At 44.0% G+C, this 19,349-nt stretch overlaps 1 protein-coding gene across 6 annotated transcripts; it reads right to left on the bottom strand.

Moving 5' to 3' along the window:
* Positions 1-11: 11 nt before the first annotated feature.
* Positions 12-19,340, bottom strand: LOC309695363 (uncharacterized protein). 6 transcript variants are annotated; one of them, XM_082515961.1, is made up of 19 exons: positions 19,177-19,340; positions 18,621-19,000; positions 13,761-13,844; positions 13,595-13,678; positions 13,192-13,254; positions 10,000-10,098; positions 5,055-5,138; positions 4,505-4,750; positions 4,353-4,427; positions 2,620-2,682; positions 1,971-2,054; positions 1,819-1,893; positions 1,688-1,750; positions 1,504-1,566; positions 1,204-1,287; positions 1,061-1,123; positions 946-993; positions 742-870; positions 12-593 (listed from the first exon to the last, which is right to left on the bottom strand). In XM_082515961.1, the coding sequence occupies exons 2-19, from the start codon at positions 18,949-18,951 to the stop codon at positions 313-315; spliced, it is 2,019 nt and encodes a 672-aa protein (XP_082372087.1). In that variant the 5' UTR covers positions 18,952-19,000; positions 19,177-19,340; the 3' UTR covers positions 12-312. The 6 variants fall into 6 exon arrangements, with proteins under 6 accessions (XP_082372087.1, XP_082372086.1, XP_082372091.1 ...); XM_082515960.1 differs by having other exon boundaries at positions 18,621-19,340; XM_082515965.1 differs by lacking the exons at positions 18,621-19,000; positions 19,177-19,340 and adding an exon at positions 15,778-15,802.
* Between the last annotated feature and the right edge of the window lie 9 nt (positions 19,341-19,349).

Genomic DNA, 19,349 nt, shown 5'->3' with positions numbered 1-19,349 from the left:
AGAATCAGCAGGTCTGTTAAAACTTTATTGATCGATAGACGAGAACGCTATTTCACTGACTGCTACATTCACAGGGGCGGGGCTAAAATCACGCTCCTCCTGAGACTTTTCCATGAAATGATCACTGGAGCAGAAACAGCAGCAGTGAGACTCGTTAAACCTGTTTACAGGATCATTTCCTCCGCTTTACGTTATATTAAAGAGTAAAGAGTAAAGTTTGCGTTATTAAGGGCGTGGCCTCTTTCATCCCACTTCCTGTTCGCTCTGCCGTACAAAGGTTGGATAATCTGGGTGCATCCCAGGACGTCGCCATCACAGGTGGAACAGCAGGAAGCCGGAGAACACGCTGAAGTTTCGCGAGTCGTCATAGAGGCGGTAGCTGGCCGGCAGGCCGAGGTGCACCCGGTCGCCCTCCTCTAGCTGCAGACACACGGCGTTGCTTGTGGAGGCGTAGCCGCCGTGGTCGTTCAGGTCGAGGCTGAAGACGATCGGCTTGTCGTTCTTGTACAGGTACAGGCCCATGTAGCCTTTCAGGTAATCTGCAGCCGTGAAGCTGAAGACGTACAGTCCGCTGACAGGAGCCGTGAAAACACCTGAGGACCAGCACAGGTGTTAATCAGACAAGCACCTCAGGGAGGAGCTCCACCCCCTCCACCTTTGACAATATTAATATAATTCTGCAGTCAAACATATGTTACGTGGAGCTGAATATTTCAGCGTCATGTGGGCGGCACGCTCTACCTGCTGTCTGGTTGTAGGCTTCGCCAATGTTGGTGATGATTTTGGAGAAGATCAGAGTTGTTTCTTCATCAAACGGTCCCACTGACCCTGAATCGGTCAGACCGGCTGAAAACGCCACCCTGAGCTCACCTAGAAGAGACAGATGTGATGTTTAACCCACAGCTGGCTGGTGAGGACATTTAAAGTGCCGCAGGCGTGGCTGACCTGCTTCCTCGGACGAGGCGCTCAGCTGGTTCAGCCTGACCTGCAGCTCTGAGAGAAAACATTCAGATGTGATTCAAGTTAATCGGACGCAGAAAGCTTCGAGGTCGTTCGTTACCATCAGCGCGTCTCTGTGCCGCCGTCAGTCGGTCCGAAACAGACTCCAGCTCAGCGGCTCGCACTGAAAACAGAGCGTGACACTGTGAACTCGGATAAACGCCATCAGACCTCCCGACAGTCCGGCAACGTAACAGAGGTCACCTGTGTTTTGTGTCGTCAGCTCGTCCACCTGCCGCTTGGTGACGTTCAGTCTGAGCTTCGTGGCCAACAGCTCGATGTCACGGCCTGAAAACAGTTTTTATTTTAATGACCTACAGAACAAATGAGACCCCGACCTTCATCTGCGTCTTCAGCTGTAAACATCTGCTCTGCAAGCTGAGCAACAGCAACAATAAACAGTGGTGTGTAGGGTGCTACGCGTCACCTCAGTGTCACTTCATGTCTGACTGAGAGCTTTAATGAGCGACTCTTGAAACCTCAGGTAGGAGCTGATGACGGTACCTGCAGCACGAGTGTCCAGCTGTTCCAGCTGTGTCTCAGAGGATCTCAATCTGACATCCACGGCTGCACAACAAACCACTTTGTCATCGTTCACACAGAATTTCTAAACAGGTTCTCAGTTTCTGCTTTGCTTTAAAATGTCTACAGTTGGTACAAAGGTGTGACGTTAACCTTCGTGTGTTACCTGTGTGCTCAGACAGCAGCTGCTCCAGCTGTTTGTCTCCACGTCTCAGCCTGGTGAACATCTCTAAACAGAAACAGCAGCTGTGAGCGTGCTCAGAGCGATTCTCACTGCGTGCTCTCTGACAGCTGTACCTGTGTTCAGGTTGCCCTGCAGGCTCGCGCTCGCGCTCACGTTTGTCTGCAGCTTCGTCAGTTTGGAGCTTTGATCTGAAACGTGAACAGTAGACAAACAAAGGGCCCTCACACACATACGCTTCCTTTCACCGGAGAGTTCATTCACTTACCTGATGTTTCAGTCTGCAGCTCGTGGATCTGATGCTCTGTGGAGTTTAGTTTAAGCTGCAGCTGCTTCACTGAGTCGGTCTGAGCTGGAAACAGCACAGGAAACACATCACAGGTCTGACAGCGACACATCGAGTGTGAATGACAGGTTAGTCTCTGTTTAGACGTAGACGACACTCCGATCTCTGTCCTGGGAGATGATCCTGAGTGTGTCTGGCCTGAATGTTGTTAAACTGAAACGGAGACAGATGCTGCAACAATCACCAGCACGTACGTGTCCACAGAGTGATCAACATGCTCAGTTTTCATCTCAGTCTGAATCGTCAACACCACACAATCATTTTTGTCAGTGTCGACCAATCAAAGCACTGGGAGGAGGAGCCGTTTGTTTTATCTCATCATTCTGTCAGCGTCCAAACTCACTGTTTACACCGACGGTAAATCAGAGGATTTTCAAAATAAATCTTATTTATTCATTACTGAAACTGTTGAAGCTTCCAGGGAAGCATTAAAATTTTCTTCAGTTTCAGCTTCAAAGTTCAGTGTTTGCTACATAAAGTTGCAACACTTCACTCTGTTTGTGTGGATGTAACGTTCATGTATCGCATGAGCATTTGTACAACATGCCAGTCTGAAAGCTTCGTGTGTTACCTGTGTGCTCAGCCTTCAGCTGTTCCAGCCGTTTTTCACCATCTCTCAGATGGTTCATAATCTCTGCAAAGTAAAGTAAACACGGTTGATGGTTCTTCAGGGAACCTTGTTAGATCCTTACATGACTGAATGTTTCTCTCTGCTCTGGCTGTATGAAGGTTTACAATCAAAGGTGGGCACACATGACTAAAGTATCCCATTAAACTAAACTGATCCAAATAGCAACTTGTTCAAAATCGTTGTTGATCAGTGTGATCGAAGCAGCTCTGAAACAGAAGCGTCTGGACTTCCAAAAAGCTTCTTCAGTCCTAGGGTCAAATGGTGGAGAGTCCCTGAGAGGGTCGTGGACCAACTATTGATCCTCTACCTAATCACACAAACCAAGGTGTGAAAACAGGTGTGGGTCCCAATCAGCCAGGATGAGACCTGGCCCCACCCTATCATGTGATTTCCTGAGGTGAGGATGTGAGTGGGCGTTAAGGCGTCTGGGAAGGATCTCAGACTGGATTATAGATGGCAGACAGATGGTGTCGTAAGCCCCGCCCTGCGTTCAAAGACTGTTGTTCACAGTGAACACAGATGCTTCTTTCACTCCTCTTTCAAACCGTCTGTCTTCTCTGTCCAACATGTGAACATTGGCATCCTCGAAAGAGTGACCTTTGACCTTTAGATGCAGATGGACTGCCATGTCTTGTCCCGTGGAGGTGGCTCTTCTATGTTGTGGCTGTTTGGTGGTGCCAGTGTAGGTCTGAGCTCCGCACAGCTACGTTGCTGAGTTTGTGTTGAACCAGTGTGTGTGTCCGAGTGTGTGTCTGAAGTACACTCTGAGCGTTGCAGCGTCCCTTTAATAGCATCGCACAAACTCTCTGTATCTTTTCAGTTACAGCGCCCAGCCGGGCTGTTTCTGGGCAGACTTTACTGTTCCAGGAGGACGCTTCGTCCTTCTGCACCCCAGCAGGTAACAGAGTGAAACATGGTCAGGCCACGCAGCTTTCACCAGATCATGCTGACGCACGCACGCAGGCGCGCACACACGCTTTATCTATGCAAACACAAATCCTACAGTGAAGTTCGAACAGCTAAATCTAAATGTGAGGATAAACTACAGTTTTCGTACACAAAGTCAGATGTTGGATGAATATGAATAAGACGATATCACCAGACCAGGCAGGAAACTGTGTTTGCCGTACTGCGGCCATGTGAGATGAACTTGGGATCTCGTTTCCTTTGAAATGCTTCAAATATGCGACCGCTCGCAGTCAGCTGCCATCTTGGTGCATCAAGAAGCGCTAAGAGTTGCAATATTCAGCAGACTGAGATGAACTGGAAATAACCTTCACCAGTGTGATGATGACTGTGTCAGTCAAATCACGGTTGCTGGCTCCGCCCTGTGCAGTCACCTTGTGAGGCAAAGTGCTCGCACCGAGGCGGAGCACTCGACCTCAGGCTGACCAGTTTACAGCCACTTAGTGAATGCGACGTGGGCAGCACCAAATGTTCCCAGACACAAAAGAGTTCCGCCTTTTTTACTGTAGTGTGACGGAGCCATGAAGAGTTCCTCTGAGAACCAGCTCGGTTCAGGATGAAGTCAAAGTCAGAGTGTGTTACCTGTGTGCTCAGACAGCAGCTGTTCCAGCTGTTTGTCTCTCAGCCTGGTGAACATCTCTAAACAGAAACAGCAGCTGTGAGCGTGCTCAGAGCGATTCTCACTGCGTGCTCTCTGACAGCTGTACCTGTGTTCAGGTTGCCCTGCAGGCTCGCGCTCGCGCTCACGTTTGTCTGCAGCTTCGTCAGTTTGGAGCTTTGATCTGAAACGTGAACAGTAGACAAACAAAGGGCCCTCACACACATACGCTTCCTTTCACCGGAGATTTCATTCACTTACCTGATGTTTCAGTCTGCAGCTCGTGGATCTGATGCTCTGTGGAGTTTAGTTTAAGCTGCAGCTGCTTCACTGAGTCGGTCTGAGCTGGAAACAGCACAGGAAACACATCACAGGTAAACTGAGAGCAGCTGCATGCTGTCACATGTTGCACCCTCAGATCACCTGACTTGCCTGTGCCAGTCAGCTCCAGCTGCTGCACCTGACTCTTCACAGCCAACAGGTTTTCTTCCCACGAGGCTGTGACAGCTGAGAGGGGAGGAGACGATCCCAGTTATGCAGAAACTCTTCACCTTTACTGGATCAGAGCTCGTTTATGAACACAGGACTGGAGCGCGTCCTTCACACGTCTTCAGCAGCTGTCTGAGGGACACGCTCTCCAGTCGACACGGACGCAGTTTATCGTGTTACAGCAGACAGATCTGATCATTGGACACAACATCTGGATCCAGCCAACACCGATGAAACAAACAGGTTGGTGAACATCTGGAAAGGTGAGCTCTGAGGTCAGCTGCAGCTGCTGCAGGTAACTCACACCTGTGGACCGACTCACCTGAGGTTTGTGTGTGCAGCTCATCCAAGCGGCGTTCAGCCTCACTCAGCCTGCTGCCGAGCGCCGAAACCTCCGCCGACTCCACTGAAATGTGAGAACAAAAGCGATGGAGGGTCGGTGAAACATGTTTGATGACGAACGGCTTCAACAGTAATCTACGGACACGAGCACTCGCAGAGATGCTCTCCGTGAACGTGTTTGCTTCCTCGCAGTAACATAAACACGCTGGCGCTCGTTTCTCTGTGCGTCTTGCTGCATCAGACTATAAATCTCATGGCGTACTTCCGTCTCAGTTTCATGCACACAACGGTGAGAATTAACTTAATTTTGTTTTTCTAATCTTCTCTCCTGGCTCTCGGCGGAGGCGGTCGCATCTTCTCCGGTCTCCTCTCCCTTATCTTCGTCTCATCTCGGAGACGCTCTCCGCGTGTTCTCTAAGAATAACAAGGAATTATGGATTTGATCAGCTGGTCTCTAAACACTACTAACACCCTCTCGATGAGAAACCTGGGTGCTGGGAGCCTGATCCTCCTGCAGGAACGTGCGCTGCCGGATTGGCACGACACTGGCGCATCGTGTGTCTGCCAACACTCTCAGAGGAGGACATTGAAGACATCGACCTGTTCTGGGCTGTGATAACGGGCTTCCTGCTGATTGGAGCTGCTCGGCCCTGGCGTATCGACGAATAATGAAAACCTGTTACAGCTGCTCAAAATCCCACGAGCACTCACACTGTTAACTGAACACAGTCTGGATAAAATCATGGAGAAGCTCACAACTCTGCAACGGGAGAGCTAGAATTGATAGGATTATGAGAGCTGCTCCATCCCACTTTGGACACATTTATTAACCCTCATAATGTCCTCCCGATTTCCACACACCTGTGGTCCTCAGGGGTCAAAAATGTCCCCATCTCCTTTGATTGATACTTAATTAATATGAAGTGGATTTTCCCCTACTTTTTATTAAAACTTAATTCAAACATTTTGACACATTTTTTTTTTATTCCATTTCAAATTTAAATCTGATAAAAAACCTCATAAAAATGAATTTTTTCTTTGTTTTTGGGTAAAAAATAAATTAAATCATCAGTTATTGTGATTATTGTTTCACAACCAGAGTCGGTTGCTTTAACAGATGATCACAGACGGGTTTATGTCAAAGTTAATTTAGAAAGCTGTTTTTAAACTACTTCAAGTTTTTTACTGGCAGCAAATAATCACATCTGTTGTCCTCTGGGCTCAAAAATGACCCCGTTTGCTTTGACTGTTTATAAAAGCAACAAGTATAAAATATCCTCCATCTCTGTGTTTCAAGGTTTTATTCAACTTTATTCCAACTCATTGCCTGACAGTTTTCTATATTTTGGCATGGTAGGAGGGCATGAGTCTGAGTGAAGGCAAACTTTCATGAGGACAAAGGCGTGTCCATATTTGACCCAAGTGCAGGAGGAAGCTCAGGTTTATTCCTCTGCACTGGTCCCATCATGGACAGCTTTCTTTCTGCAGTTGCAGGCCAAGGGTCATATACAGTAAACAAGCTGTTACTGGTGATTGTTTTCTTTTGGAAACCTGCAATGTTAGGGACAACTCGCGTGTCCTGACTGCAGGACAGACGGTTTGCCATCGTACACGAGCATGTTCCATGTACAGCTGGACCTGCATCACATGCTGCTCATGTTTTTATCTCATAGCTCCCTGGTTTACTTGGATGTTCTGTTGGACAGAGTCCTCTGAAGGGGACTTGGTGCTCATACAGTCACATCAGTACCAGGATCTTACATCACAGCAGGAGGAACACCCACTTGTTCCATACACCTCATGGGAGCACGTTTGTGTCATGAACGACGATCATCTATTGTGTCTTTATCAAGAAATTATGTCCTTTTTGTGCTTCTATGATTAATCTTGTGTCAGCATGAAAACTTCTCTACCAGACTCAGGATGTCATAAACTGGCCGTAGCGACTCTACTGGATGCACGGCAGTAAGAATCAACACACCCACATATGCCTACAGCTGCATTCGGTCCATTTTTCTTCCTCTCTCGTTGTCCCTCCTTGTTCATCATTGAGTTGGCTGTAGAGCAGGTCATCTGCTAATTGGATGGTTGTTGGTTCAATCTCTGTGTGCTCTAGTCTGGAGTTCTTACCAAGGTGTCCTTGGGCAAGTTACTGAACCCCAACTTGGTCTCTGATGCATCCATTGGCATGTGAACGTTAAAAAGCAGAATACAAGCAGAATACACTGTGTATAATGCTTTCAGTACTCGAGTAGAAAAGCCACTGAAGGAGTATGGGACCTGGCACATGTGCTTGGACTGTGGTAGATCATCTTTCTCTGAGGCACATGAGAGAGTCAGGCATCGTCTGTCACTGGGAAGGTTAGAAGACCAGATCAGTGTTTCCTCACGTTACTGCAAATATTCCTCTGTCTCAGCTGACTCCTCTTTCCTGCTTGATCTTCATCATAATTGAAATGGATGATGTGTAGTCCTCTGACACATCTTCTATTTCAGTTTCACATTCTGAAAATTCAAGAAACTTCAAGAAGCCCAGTCACTTTCTCTCCAAGCTCCTCAGACTACCATGTCCTGGATGCCTGAGAACCTACTTGAACATAGTTCAGATTCTTCATCACTTTCCTTCACTTCATAGCCTTCTTCCACTTCTGCAGGTGGCTGATGTGCTTTTTCAGAGAAAGGGTAGCATGTGCTCTAAATATTGACAATATTTTCTATATCTTCTAACCCTGGATCTTCCTGAACATTGATTCTCCCTCCTCATTATACTAGAGGACAATATGTGCTTTGTCCTACTGGTCATTGCTTTGCACAACATGGTAAAAAAAGTATGCTCATCAAAGTATGCAAATCTCCAGTGCAATGGAGGCTTGTGAGCATACTTTCTGTGTATGTATTATTGTAGAGTCTACCTTACAATACGAAACACTTTGATGCGGCTGTTGTTGTGATTCGGTGCTGTATAAATAAAATTTCATTGAATATAGAGCACCTGCCTCCTCATTGTGCTGCCTGTTGTTGTTGTTGTGGTTGTTATGACCAGTGCTTGACCCCACACATCAGTGATCCAAGATCAAAGATGTATGAAAGCAGTATGTTGTGAAAATACGGCTCTTTGCAAGACTTTGTACTTTGTGGTCATTTTTGTCCTACGAGGACCACCAATGTTATAAAATCCAATAAAAATCCCATAAATAAATCAAATTACTTAAAACTTATTCCAATCATGCATAGCATAGTAATGAATAACTTCTGTTATTTTCAGACCATTTGATGAATAAAAAACACATTTTTGATAGCAAAAGATTTCTTTAGAGGACAAAAATGACCCAAGGACAACACCAAACCCCCCAAAATATGACTATCCAGAGTTGGGACCAGGAAGCAGAGTTGCAGTCTTACACGCCTCTCTGCAGCTTCTCTCCTCCTGCTAACCCCCAAAACCCATCTCCATAGTATGGAAGCCCGTTTCCGCCACTTAAAAAAAAAAAAGATCCATAACTCAAAATTTCGAGTTGCTTTTCTCAAAATTTTGAGTTAATAAATCGAAATTTCGAGTTAGCGCTGCCAATCAGTAATCTACGTGAATGATGTCATTTCCTTGTTACCTGGAAGCTGAAGCCCTCAGCTACAAATGCTACAGCTAAGCTACCGGTATTACATCCAGTCGTGAATGCACAGATTGCTGAGTGTTTTCAGCCTGGCTTCACAAATGATGAAATCCCTGTGTTATTAGCTGAATCACATGGTGTTACTATCAGCAAACGTACTCGCGAAAGTGCCAATTTGTTGGGATCCGTTTTTGAGAGCGCGTTCCTCTGCGCCATATGCTTCCGGGTAACAAGAAAGCGACCTCATTCACGTATATTTTTGATTGGGAGAGCTAACTCGAAATTTTGAGAAAAGTAACTCGAAATTTTGAGTTATGGATACTAGCTGTTTTTGTTTTTGTTTTTTATTCAGTGGCGGAAACGGGCTTCCATACCATAGAGACTGTGTCAGCTCCCAAACAGACGAAAAACAAACTAAAAACCAGCAACAAACAACTTAAACATAAACACAAAGAAAGAACAATACAGTATCCACATCTGAACCAAAGAGTAAAACAGTGAAATGTGGATGATTAAATATTAGGTCTCTCTCCTCCAAGTCTCTGTTAGTACATGACTTAATAATTGATCAACAAATTGATTTACTCTGCCTTACAGAAACCTGGTTGCAGCAGGATGATTATGTTAGTTTAAATGAATCAACACCCCCGAGTCATTCTAACTACCAGAAACCTCGAAGCACAGGCCGGGGGGGCGGTGTGGCAGCAAAGTTTGATAGAGAGGTTCACTGTGAAATAATGTGTCCTAAACTAGCCTGCAAATTCTTGCACAGTGGGAAACAAAAGTGAGGCGACCGTTGTTGTGATTCTGCGCTGTGTGAATAACACTGAATTGGGACCAGTGATGGACATGCAGTTGTTCGCCCTAAACCCAAACAATCACGAGCTTCCTCCACCAGCTGGAAGCTCCGAGGCTGAAACTAGAACAACAATTGAGGAGTTTTTCCTGTTCTCCCTTCAGGAGCTCAGTCTGAGTTCGTTTTTCTCCTCGTCTTTCCTCATATTGTGTATTTCCATCATTCTTCCTCTCTGATCGGTCTTCTTTATGTGATGTTTGCATAATGTACGGTCTGAAGGGTAAGGTGGCGCTGGAACGCCGACACCTTAACCCGGTTTCCTTCGGGATCAATAAAGTTGAATGAAATGAAATCTCTCTGAACTCTGATGTGAAATCATTCCCTGCAGGACGAACGGATGCTGCACCTGGTGAGGAGCTGAGCTGCTGCAGCGACTTCAGTCCACCCCGCAGAGCTGCAAACAACACGCCCACCCGGCAGCGTCACTCTGCACATGAACAGCTGATCAGCTGACTCACCTTCAGCGTCAGCGCTCAGCTCCTCCAGACGGGCGCCCAGTCGAGCCTCCAGCTCCAACATGTCAGGCGTCAGAGACGAGGCGTTGGAGGCCGGAAACTCTGCAAAGTGTCGACATGCAACATTAAACGCTCAGGTGGGCGGGGACAAAATGAAATTTTAGTCGGAAAACAATAGCGCCCCCGGTGGTGATGGTTTAAACATTCAGCATCAATTATAAAAATCACCTTTAAAAATCTCAGACGGGAGCTTTTTATTAATTTTTTTAAATTTATGTTTGATTAGTTTTCTTATTTATACAACATGTACAACAAATTCAATTTAATCACCGTGAGGGGGAAAGCAAAACCAAAGCGAACAACAACAGAAGAGACAAACGGACCAAAACAAGACCAAACAAAACACAAGAACAAACAAACAAACCAAGAAATACAATGACATTATACAAAATCGGACCTCCCATTTTGTACATATTTCAACCATTTCAACCAATATTCTTCAAATGAGTCCGCCTGGCACTTTAGCCTAAAAGTTATTCTTTCTATAACAAAAATATTATATATCACATCAATCCATCCATCTATGGTAGGAATATCCTCTTTAATCCAAAGGCGAGTTATGGCCTTTTTGCAAGCTACCGACAGCACACTGAACAAATACTTATCCGGTTTGCATAGATTAAGACTCTCTAGGTTGCCTAGGTACAACAATGCAAAATGAAATTGTATTTTCTTTTGGAAGATTGTTTCCATGACCTTGTCCTTATGTATTTCCTTCCAAAATGGAACCACACGGGGACATTCCCAAAAAATGTGGAAATGATTTGATGTTGCATGTCCACAATGCCTCCAGCATGTTGTATTCTGAGATTTTTGGGCTGGGGTAATAAAATAACGAAATACATTCTTCCAGCTGAATTCCCTCCACGAGGGGGAGCTTGTTACTGACCACTGCTGCCTACAAACCCATCCCATTCCTCTCCTGTTAGGAATAGATTGCTCTCCGTTTCCCATCTTCCTTTAACATATCTTGTATCATGACCCCATAGATTGATCAGTGAACAATATAATTTGGAAATAATTTTTTGATAGGGTGCATCTCTATATGCATTCTCGAATATATTTATAATCTCTTCATTCCCAGTCGATAACTGAGAATTTTTTAGCTTTTTATTCAGGAAGTCCCTCAGTTGCAAATATCTAAATAAAGATCTTGATTTTGCAACCCGAATTTTTTCTTAAGGTCTTGGAAACTCATCACTTTTCCATTTTTCAACAAGGTACTGTATGTGGTGAGACCTTTATTTGCCCATGTTTTGAATGTCGAGTCGATCTTGCTAGGCAAAAATTCTGGGTCATATGCAAACCATTTAAGGAATCCGGCCCTCTGGTTTAATTGGTACTTTTTAAGTACTCTTTCCCATATTTTTATTGAACTTACTATCCAAGGGTTGCCCGGGTCTCCCAGGAGTCGTAACTCTGAAGGATCTCCTATCAGTGCCCCGACAGGAAAATTACCTCCCAAGGACAATTCCACTTCCTTCCATCTTGAACAGTATCCAGGTTTACACCAGCCCACCAGATTTCTTATTTGTGTTGCCCTGTAGTAGTCCTGTAGGCAAGGGAAGCCTAATCCTCCTTTATCTTTGGGAAGCTGAAGTGTTTTGAACTTAACTCTTGGCTTTTTACCCTGATTTTATCTGTTTTGATTTTATATACTGTTTTGTTTGTTTGTTAATTAGTTAAGCTTAAATTTCAAAACTTACATTAACTATCTACTGTTCTGATTTTATCTGTTTTGATTTTACATACTGTTTTGTTTGTTTGCTTGTTTGTTAAGTGGGTTAGAGCTCTGGGTAGCTCCCCAGCTGGGTCTAGAGAGTATTTTAAATTCAGGGAATTTAAAATAGAAAGTAGCTCGTCCACAGAAGGACTGGTAGCTCCCCTTACGATAAGGGTTCAGATCGCGCGAACAGGTGTGAAATGTGTGTGTTTAGTTAGTTAGTTTGTTTGCTTGTTTTAATCAATTTTAAATCATACTTTTTATTTGTTTTTGTTTCTAATGTCTCTGTAAAGCACTTTGAATCACCTTGTTGTTGAATTGTGCTATACAAATAAATTTGCCTTGCCTTGCCCATATAAATCTTGAGAGGGTCCTATCCCACTCTACAAAGTATCTATCAGGGTTTTCTATAGAAACAGACTGGAATAAGTACAATATCTTTGGGAGCATATTCATTTTTATGATGTCCACTCTAGAAGAGATGCTTAGATAAGGGATTAATGACCATCTGCTAATATCTAGCATGATATCTTTTTTAAGTAGGGAGTAGTTGATTTCTTCCAAACTGGTTATATCCATTGATAAATTTATGCCCAGATATTTGATAGTTCTTTTGTCCCAGCTTAGTTTGTATTTGTTGAGCAGATTTTGGGGGGGGGGGCTATAAAAGCTACTAAGAACTTGTGTTTTTTGTATATTCAATTTATATCCCAAGTATAGCCCATACTCCTTTAACACTGACATGAGCTCCATAAGTGATTCGGTAGGTTTTGATAAGTAAACCAAAATATCATCTGCAAACAAGGCCAATTTCTGCTCACTTCCAGCGATATTAATCCCTTTTACGTTACCATTCTGCCTAATCCTTTGAGCCAATGGCTCTATAAAAATAGCAAATAAGAGTGGACTCAGTGGGCATCCCTGTCTTGTGGACCTTTCAAGCTTAAAAGCATCTGAAAGTTCACCATTAATCTTTATTTTTGCAGTTGGGCTATTATACAAGGCCCTCAATATAGTGATGATGGACCCATTAAACCCAAATCTAAGCATTGCTTGGAATAAAAATTCCCATCTCAAGGAGTCGAAAGCTTTTTCAGCAACTAGACTCAATAATATAGCTGGTATTTTATTTAAATTAATATGTCTAATAATTTGCAGAGTTCTCTTAACACTATCATGGGTTTGGCGCGACCTAACAAATCCAGTTTGATCTAGGTTTATTATCCTTGGGATGATCCCTTCAAGTCTCCGTGCTATGATTGACGTAAACAATTTGTAATCTACATTTAATACACTTATTGGCCTGTAGTTGGAACATTCTAGTTTGTCTTTATCAGAGCTTTATCGGGAGCTTTTTAAAGGTGATTTTTTAAGCCGACCCTCGAGTCAGCAGGACAGGAAGCGAATCTGACCTGAGATCTGCTGCCTCAGCTCCTCCATCAGACTCTCGGTGTTACACAGTCTGGCCGCCAACACTGAAAACGAGCAAACACACACAGGAAGTTTACACACAACTGCTTGACAAAATAAAATGGTGGAGACTTTTAGTCTGAAATTTTTCTGAGGAAGTACAACTGAATGTCAGTGTGAGCAGCGCCCCCCAGTGGCCACACAGCGTCACCAGTCAGTAGAAACAACTTCCTGTTTTTCATCATAAGTCTGGCTCACAGCCACAGACTGTATATAAAAGATGTACACCCTTTATGTCCATCTTTAAATACCGTCAGTGGGACTTCCTGCTTCAAAGAAAAGTTGGTTAATCTATGAAATTAGAACTAAGTCACCAAACAGTGAGTGCTTGATGATGATGATGACCTGCGTTCTTCCTCCTCAGCTGCTCCACGGTGCTCTCGCTCGCCCTCAGTCTCGTCTGCAGGAACGGCAGCTCCGCCGCCAGAGCTGCAGACACAGCAGTAACCCAGTGTAAGGTCCACAAACCTGCGAGCCGCTGCTCAGGTGACGACGAGGGTCCGAGACTCACCCGAATTCTTCTTCTTCAGGTCGTCCGTCGAGCGCTCGCTGCTGTTCAGCCTGGACTGAAGTGTCGACACGTCGGCGGCTCGAGCTGAGGGACGACACAGGACATCAGAACCACCTCGGACTTAGAGGCCGAAGAATCTGATCCAGGACCGAACCCAGGCCAGGTTCGGTCCTGGATCCATATATGTTAAAAAATCAAAAACGATTTTCAATTTTTTTGTAGTTTATTGCACTTTTTTGCAATTTATGTAATTACTATGCACTTAATGAATACATATTATTAAAATCTGGGCTATAATGGTTGTATTTATGTATAGCAACTTGAAATGCTCCCAAAAATGGCTCCACAGCATGTAAAAATATAATATAAGCTCTGGCGGACTTGGTTCTATGGTAGGTCTTAAAGGGTTAAATGCTTACATATACACACACACACAGTTACTGTCCCTCCTAGGGATGGGTATCGTTTAGGTTTTATCCGATACCGGTGCCAAACTGGTACTTTTGAAACTGTGCCGGTGCTCAAACGGTGCTCAAAGAATGGAGAACACAAAATTGGTCCAAAAACCTCTCATGTTCAGCTGTTTTTTGTAAAAAGATAACAATGTTAGCCTTTTCTGCAGCTGTGGGGCATATATGGCATCACTCTTGGCTGGAAGCAGTGCTTAAACAATGGAAAAAACACACAAACTTTGTCCAAAATCCTCTCATGTTTAACTGTTTTCCACTTTTTCTTTGGTCATTTTAGCCTTTTTGGCCAGGGTGAAGGGAGTATCTGCCATCAAACAAGAAGACAGCTGCATGTAGCTATGATGATGTTTGCTAGTTCACCTTACATGCATTAATTTAATAATAATGGATTGGATTTATATAGCGCTTTTCAAGGCACCCAAAGCGCTTTACAATGCCACTATTCATTCACTCTCGCATTCACACACTGGTGGAGGCAGCTACGGTTGTAGCCACAGCCGCCCTGGGGCAGACTGACAGAAGCCAGGCTGCCATATCGCGCCATCGGTCCCTCTGGCCAACACCAGTAGGCGGTAGGGTAAAGTGTCTTGCCCAAGGACACAACGACCAGGACAGAGAGCCCGGGGATCGAACCGGCGACCTTCCAGTTACAGATACGCTTCCCAACCCCCTGAGCCACGGTCGCCCCAACAACGTGGTTAGCCTACTCAACATAAATTACACACGAACAACATTAAGCTACTCCCGCAGAGAAGAACGGCTGCTGCTGCCATCGTCATCCTCATCATTTCTGCTACACTGACAGGGCTAGGGGCCAGGACTCTCCTCTTCTGGTTTTTGGGGGATGTTGCTAACTCCGGGTCCGTTAACAGGCAACCCAACCGCAGTAGATGTGCTCGGTGTGAGGTCTCGCAGCAAGCTATCAAATACGGCGCATTTTTCGGCTTTTAAAAAAAAACGCTATGCGTCGCCAGGTGTTTCATCAGATTCGAGGTGTTACCTCCTTTGCACAGTATCACCTTAAAGCACTTGTTGCAGGCTGCTGAGTTTGCATCTTTTGCTGTGAAGTACAGCCAGACTTTTGACCGCTTCGCCTTGGACATTTTTAATCTGTAGCTCTGCTCTAAAAGAACGTACGTACCTGGACCCGCCTACTGTCCTCGGAAACGTAAAATGATTGTGTCACAGCTCAGGAAAATAAAGCACCGAAATGTGCGCTGCTTTTCGGTCTGGTTACTACCGTTTATGTCAGAACCGGTGCCGTCATGGCACCGGATACCGGTACCCATCCCTAGTCCCTCCACACATACAACTCGGTTCTGCTTGTCGCTACCCGATCCGTACCGGAAACCTGATCGGTACCCCGCATGCGCGAAAGGTGTCTACTTCCAGTCGAAGCATTTTACGATAGTTACGGGTCAGAGTATCTGTTAAGATGTTAAGAATAACAAGTATCTCTTAAAATGTTTCCGATAATGAAACATTTAATATAATGTAGACAAAAACAAATAAAAAGATAGGGACAGATCAGAACTCCCGATCCGTACCGCGCATGTGCAGGGGTTTTCTTCTTCTTCTGTTGGTTTAATGGCAGTGTACTCCCCAGTGTACGAGGATACTGCCCCCTGCTGACCGAGTGAATGAACCCTATTGTAAACTGAATTGGCGTCATTACAAACGTGTGTTAAATTTGATTTAGTGATAGTCGAGTTTGTTTATGCTTGTCTGTGTGGAGAGGATTGTTGGAATAGTGATGATAATGTCCGCTATCACTGTCAGTTGCCAGTAAACACTTCATCTGGCTGCTGAATCTACACGTGACACATTACAAAGTCTGTATTATTAACTCTGTCATTAGGCACCATTCTTCTTGTTTTATGGCGCTTTTGTTTTTTACTTATTTGTCCCCACCCCCTCAGGTTTGACCTCTCATTCATTTAATTTTCTTTTAGTCTTAAATTAAACAAACAACATATGAAACAAAAGTAAAGCAAAACAAACCAAGCATGCAGAAATCAAAACAAGAAATAAGCAAGCCCCACCACAGTACAGTTTCTTTCATATGAAAAAGACAGAATGTGTAAATTTGCAGATTCACAAGTTATGGAAAAACAAACAAACAAAAAGAACAACAACACCATTACCAGCAACAGCACCGTCCTGGGTTAACCCCGTTTTCTTCATTCTTGTACTCATTTAAAATTAGGTTTTTATATTTTAAACTGTTTTATGTTTTTACTTTCTTTTATTTCTTCAGTTAGACTGTTCCATAATTTAACTCCTGCAATTGAGATAGACATCGTTTTTAAAGTCGTTCTAGCACTTTGTATTTTTAAATTCCACTTCCCTCTTAAGTTATACCCACCGTCTCTTTCTATGAACCATTTACAGATTTCTTTTGGAAGCAATTTATTTCTTACTTTATACATTATTTGCGCTGTTTTAAGCTTCACCAATTCTTGGAATTTAAAAGCTTGCATTTTGACAAAGAGTGCATTTGTATGGTCCCTGTACCCACATTATTATTAATCTAATGGCCCTTTTCTGTATTATAGTTATTGTTAGTGTGTTACTTTTGTATGTTTACCCAGACCTCGACACAGTAGCTCATATATGGCAGTAGTAAAGCACAGTATAACATATGTTCTGATCCAACATGTGCTTTGCTTTCCCCACGACGGCCCCGTGCCAGTTTCCCCCGAACATCAGTGCTGTGTGGCTTCCAGCTCGTGGTCAATGATCACCCCAAGATATTTTATTTCATTGACTCTTTCTAAACATACATTGTCAACACATATTTCTACACTGATGTTTTTCTTTTGGTTTCCAAACAACATAAATCTGGTTTTATCGAGATTCAATGATAATTTATTTATATCAAACCACTTCTTTAATATCGTTAATTCCTGTGTGATCATCTCCAAAACCTGTGGCAATTCCACACCTGAACACAGTATATTTGTGTCATCTGCAAATATTACAAACTTTAACATCTCCGATACTCTGCAGATATCATTTAAGTACATAATAAACATTTTTGGACCCAGTACTGAACCTTGAGGTACTCCACAAGCTATATCCATCAAATTAGATTTATATTCATTTATTTGTACATATTGTTGCCTATTCTCTACATGGATTTTTACCCAGTCCAAAACCACTCCCCTAAACCCGTACTTTTCCAGTTTGTTATTAGAATTTCATGATTAACAGCATCAAACGCCTTCTTTAGATCTAAGAAAACGAGTGCGTACCTCTTATTATCCACACGTTCTGTCATCTCTTCCATTAAATCTATCAGTGCCAAAGCTGTTGACCTGTTGATCTGAACCCATACTCACCATCTGTCATTAATTCATGTTTTTCCACAAAACTGTCAAATCTTTTTATGAAGAGTTTTCCAGTATCTTAGAGAACTGGGAGAGTATTGACACTGGTCTATAGTTTGTAAAGTGATGCCTTTCACCAGTTTTGTAAATGGGAATAACTTTAGCAAAACCGCTGTTTGAAACGACAAGTTGAACATATATTTTAATGGTTTTACAACACCATCAATCTTTACTGTTACCATATCAATATCAGTCCAGTCTGTACTGGTTTTGTTCTCTATGTCATGAATCTCTTTCTCTTCCACTGCGCTTAAAAACATTGAGCTTCTATTGCTTTCAGTATTTTCACCAGTGTCCCATCAACCTTTATTTCTTCTGCCAGTTTTGGACCTATGTTTACGAAGAATTCATTAAAGCCATTTACTATCTCTTCCATGTTATTAATACTTCTTGTCCCTCTATAAAGTACCCATCGTTATTCCCTGATCCATCTTTGATTACACTGTTTAATACGTTCCAGATATCTCTTGTGTTATCTTTATTGTGTTCCAACCTTTTAATGAAATACTCTGTTTTACAGGATCTCATTATATTAGTTCATTTATTTTTGTAAGTTTTATACTTCCTTTCAGTTTCCATGGTTCTCTTTTTTATCAATGCTCGATATAGGGGATTCTTTTTTTGCTGGTATTTTGTAGTCCTCCGTGGTCTTCCTGCATAGTTGTTTTCCTGTTGATTTCAATTACTGGACAGTTTTTATCAAGTAACGTGTTAAATGTTCTCAAGAATCCTTTGTAAGCTTTATTAACTTCGACCCCCCCGCTCTAACACGAAGCTCTTAACCTACAGCTCCAGCTTTGCCTCTTCTGCCTCTTGTTATGCGACAGCCTCTAGTGATTAATACACGAACAGGTTCCTGCTGTTTAGGCTCAAAACAGTTTGATGTTTTTCGCCTACCTGAGGACAGCAGGACTCACCTGTGCTACACCAGCTAAACTCACTGCACCACCTCTCAGTCTGAGGAGCAGCTATGACACTTAATGTGACGGAGGAGGCCTCACCTTTGCTTTGCTCCTCCAGCTCCTCCACCCTCCCCCTCAGCTCCTCCGCCTGTCGGAGCGCTTCCTCCTTCAGTCCCTCCAGGCTCCGTCTCTGCTGCTCGGCCTGCACCTCTCCATCCCTCAGCCAGCTCTCCACCCTCCTCAGGATCTGACGCCGGCCCACCTCCTCCGCCTTCAGGCTCAGCACCAGCTCCTTCAGCCCTCGCAGTTCATCCCAGAGGATGGGGAGGGCCTGGGAGATGACCGCCGGCGGGGGGACAGAAGCCTCCGACTGGCCCCGACTGACAGAGCAGCAGAGCAGCAGAAACAGAGCAGCAGACCTTCTCGCCATTGTCCTCCACCTGCAGAAATCCTTCAGCACAAGGGCGAGGGGGTGGAGTCTCCCCACAAACACGATTCAAAACAAACAAGCAGAAAACACAAAACTGCAGTTTGTAAAAGTGGGTGTTATTAACAAGAATAATAAGAGCGAAAGCAGAGCAGCTTCACCCGCTTCCTCCTGAACCCTGCGCTCCATAAGCAGCTTACCCAAAGAAGAAAGGCTGCTTGCACTCACTTGGCATCCAGTAATCATTCGCCTCACAATAAAAAGGCCTTTCTCAGTCACGGCTTCCCACATGCTCCAACCCAGATAATCATGCAAAGAATTCCAAGTGTGAAAGAAAGAACTGTGGTTCACCTTCAGCCTTTATGAATCCGAGCACTGTTTCAACAGCTACGCTCTCACGT

The sequence above is a fragment of the Aulonocara stuartgranti genome, assembly GCF_965226115.1.
Source record: "Aulonocara stuartgranti genome assembly, chromosome: 19".
NCBI classification, from domain to species: Eukaryota; Metazoa; Chordata; class Actinopteri; order Cichliformes; family Cichlidae; genus Aulonocara; species Aulonocara stuartgranti.
Note: the sequence above shows the minus strand (reverse complement) of the source record. Positions and strands in the feature narration are given on the sequence as shown.

Bases quoted from the DNA above. Each gene is read 5' to 3' on its own strand.
- LOC309695363 (XM_082515960.1), bottom strand. From the start codon at position 18,951: ATGGCGAGAAGGTCTGCTGCTCTGTTTCTGCTGCTCTGCTGCTCTGTC. The intron at 10,099-13,191 runs GTCAGATTCGCT...GACACTTTGCAG, and splicing joins GCTGAGGCAGCAGATCTCAG to AGTTTCCGGCCTCCAACGCC. The intron at 994-1,060 runs GTAACGAACGAC...GTTTTCTCTCAG, and splicing joins GGCACAGAGACGCGCTGATG to AGCTGCAGGTCAGGCTGAAC.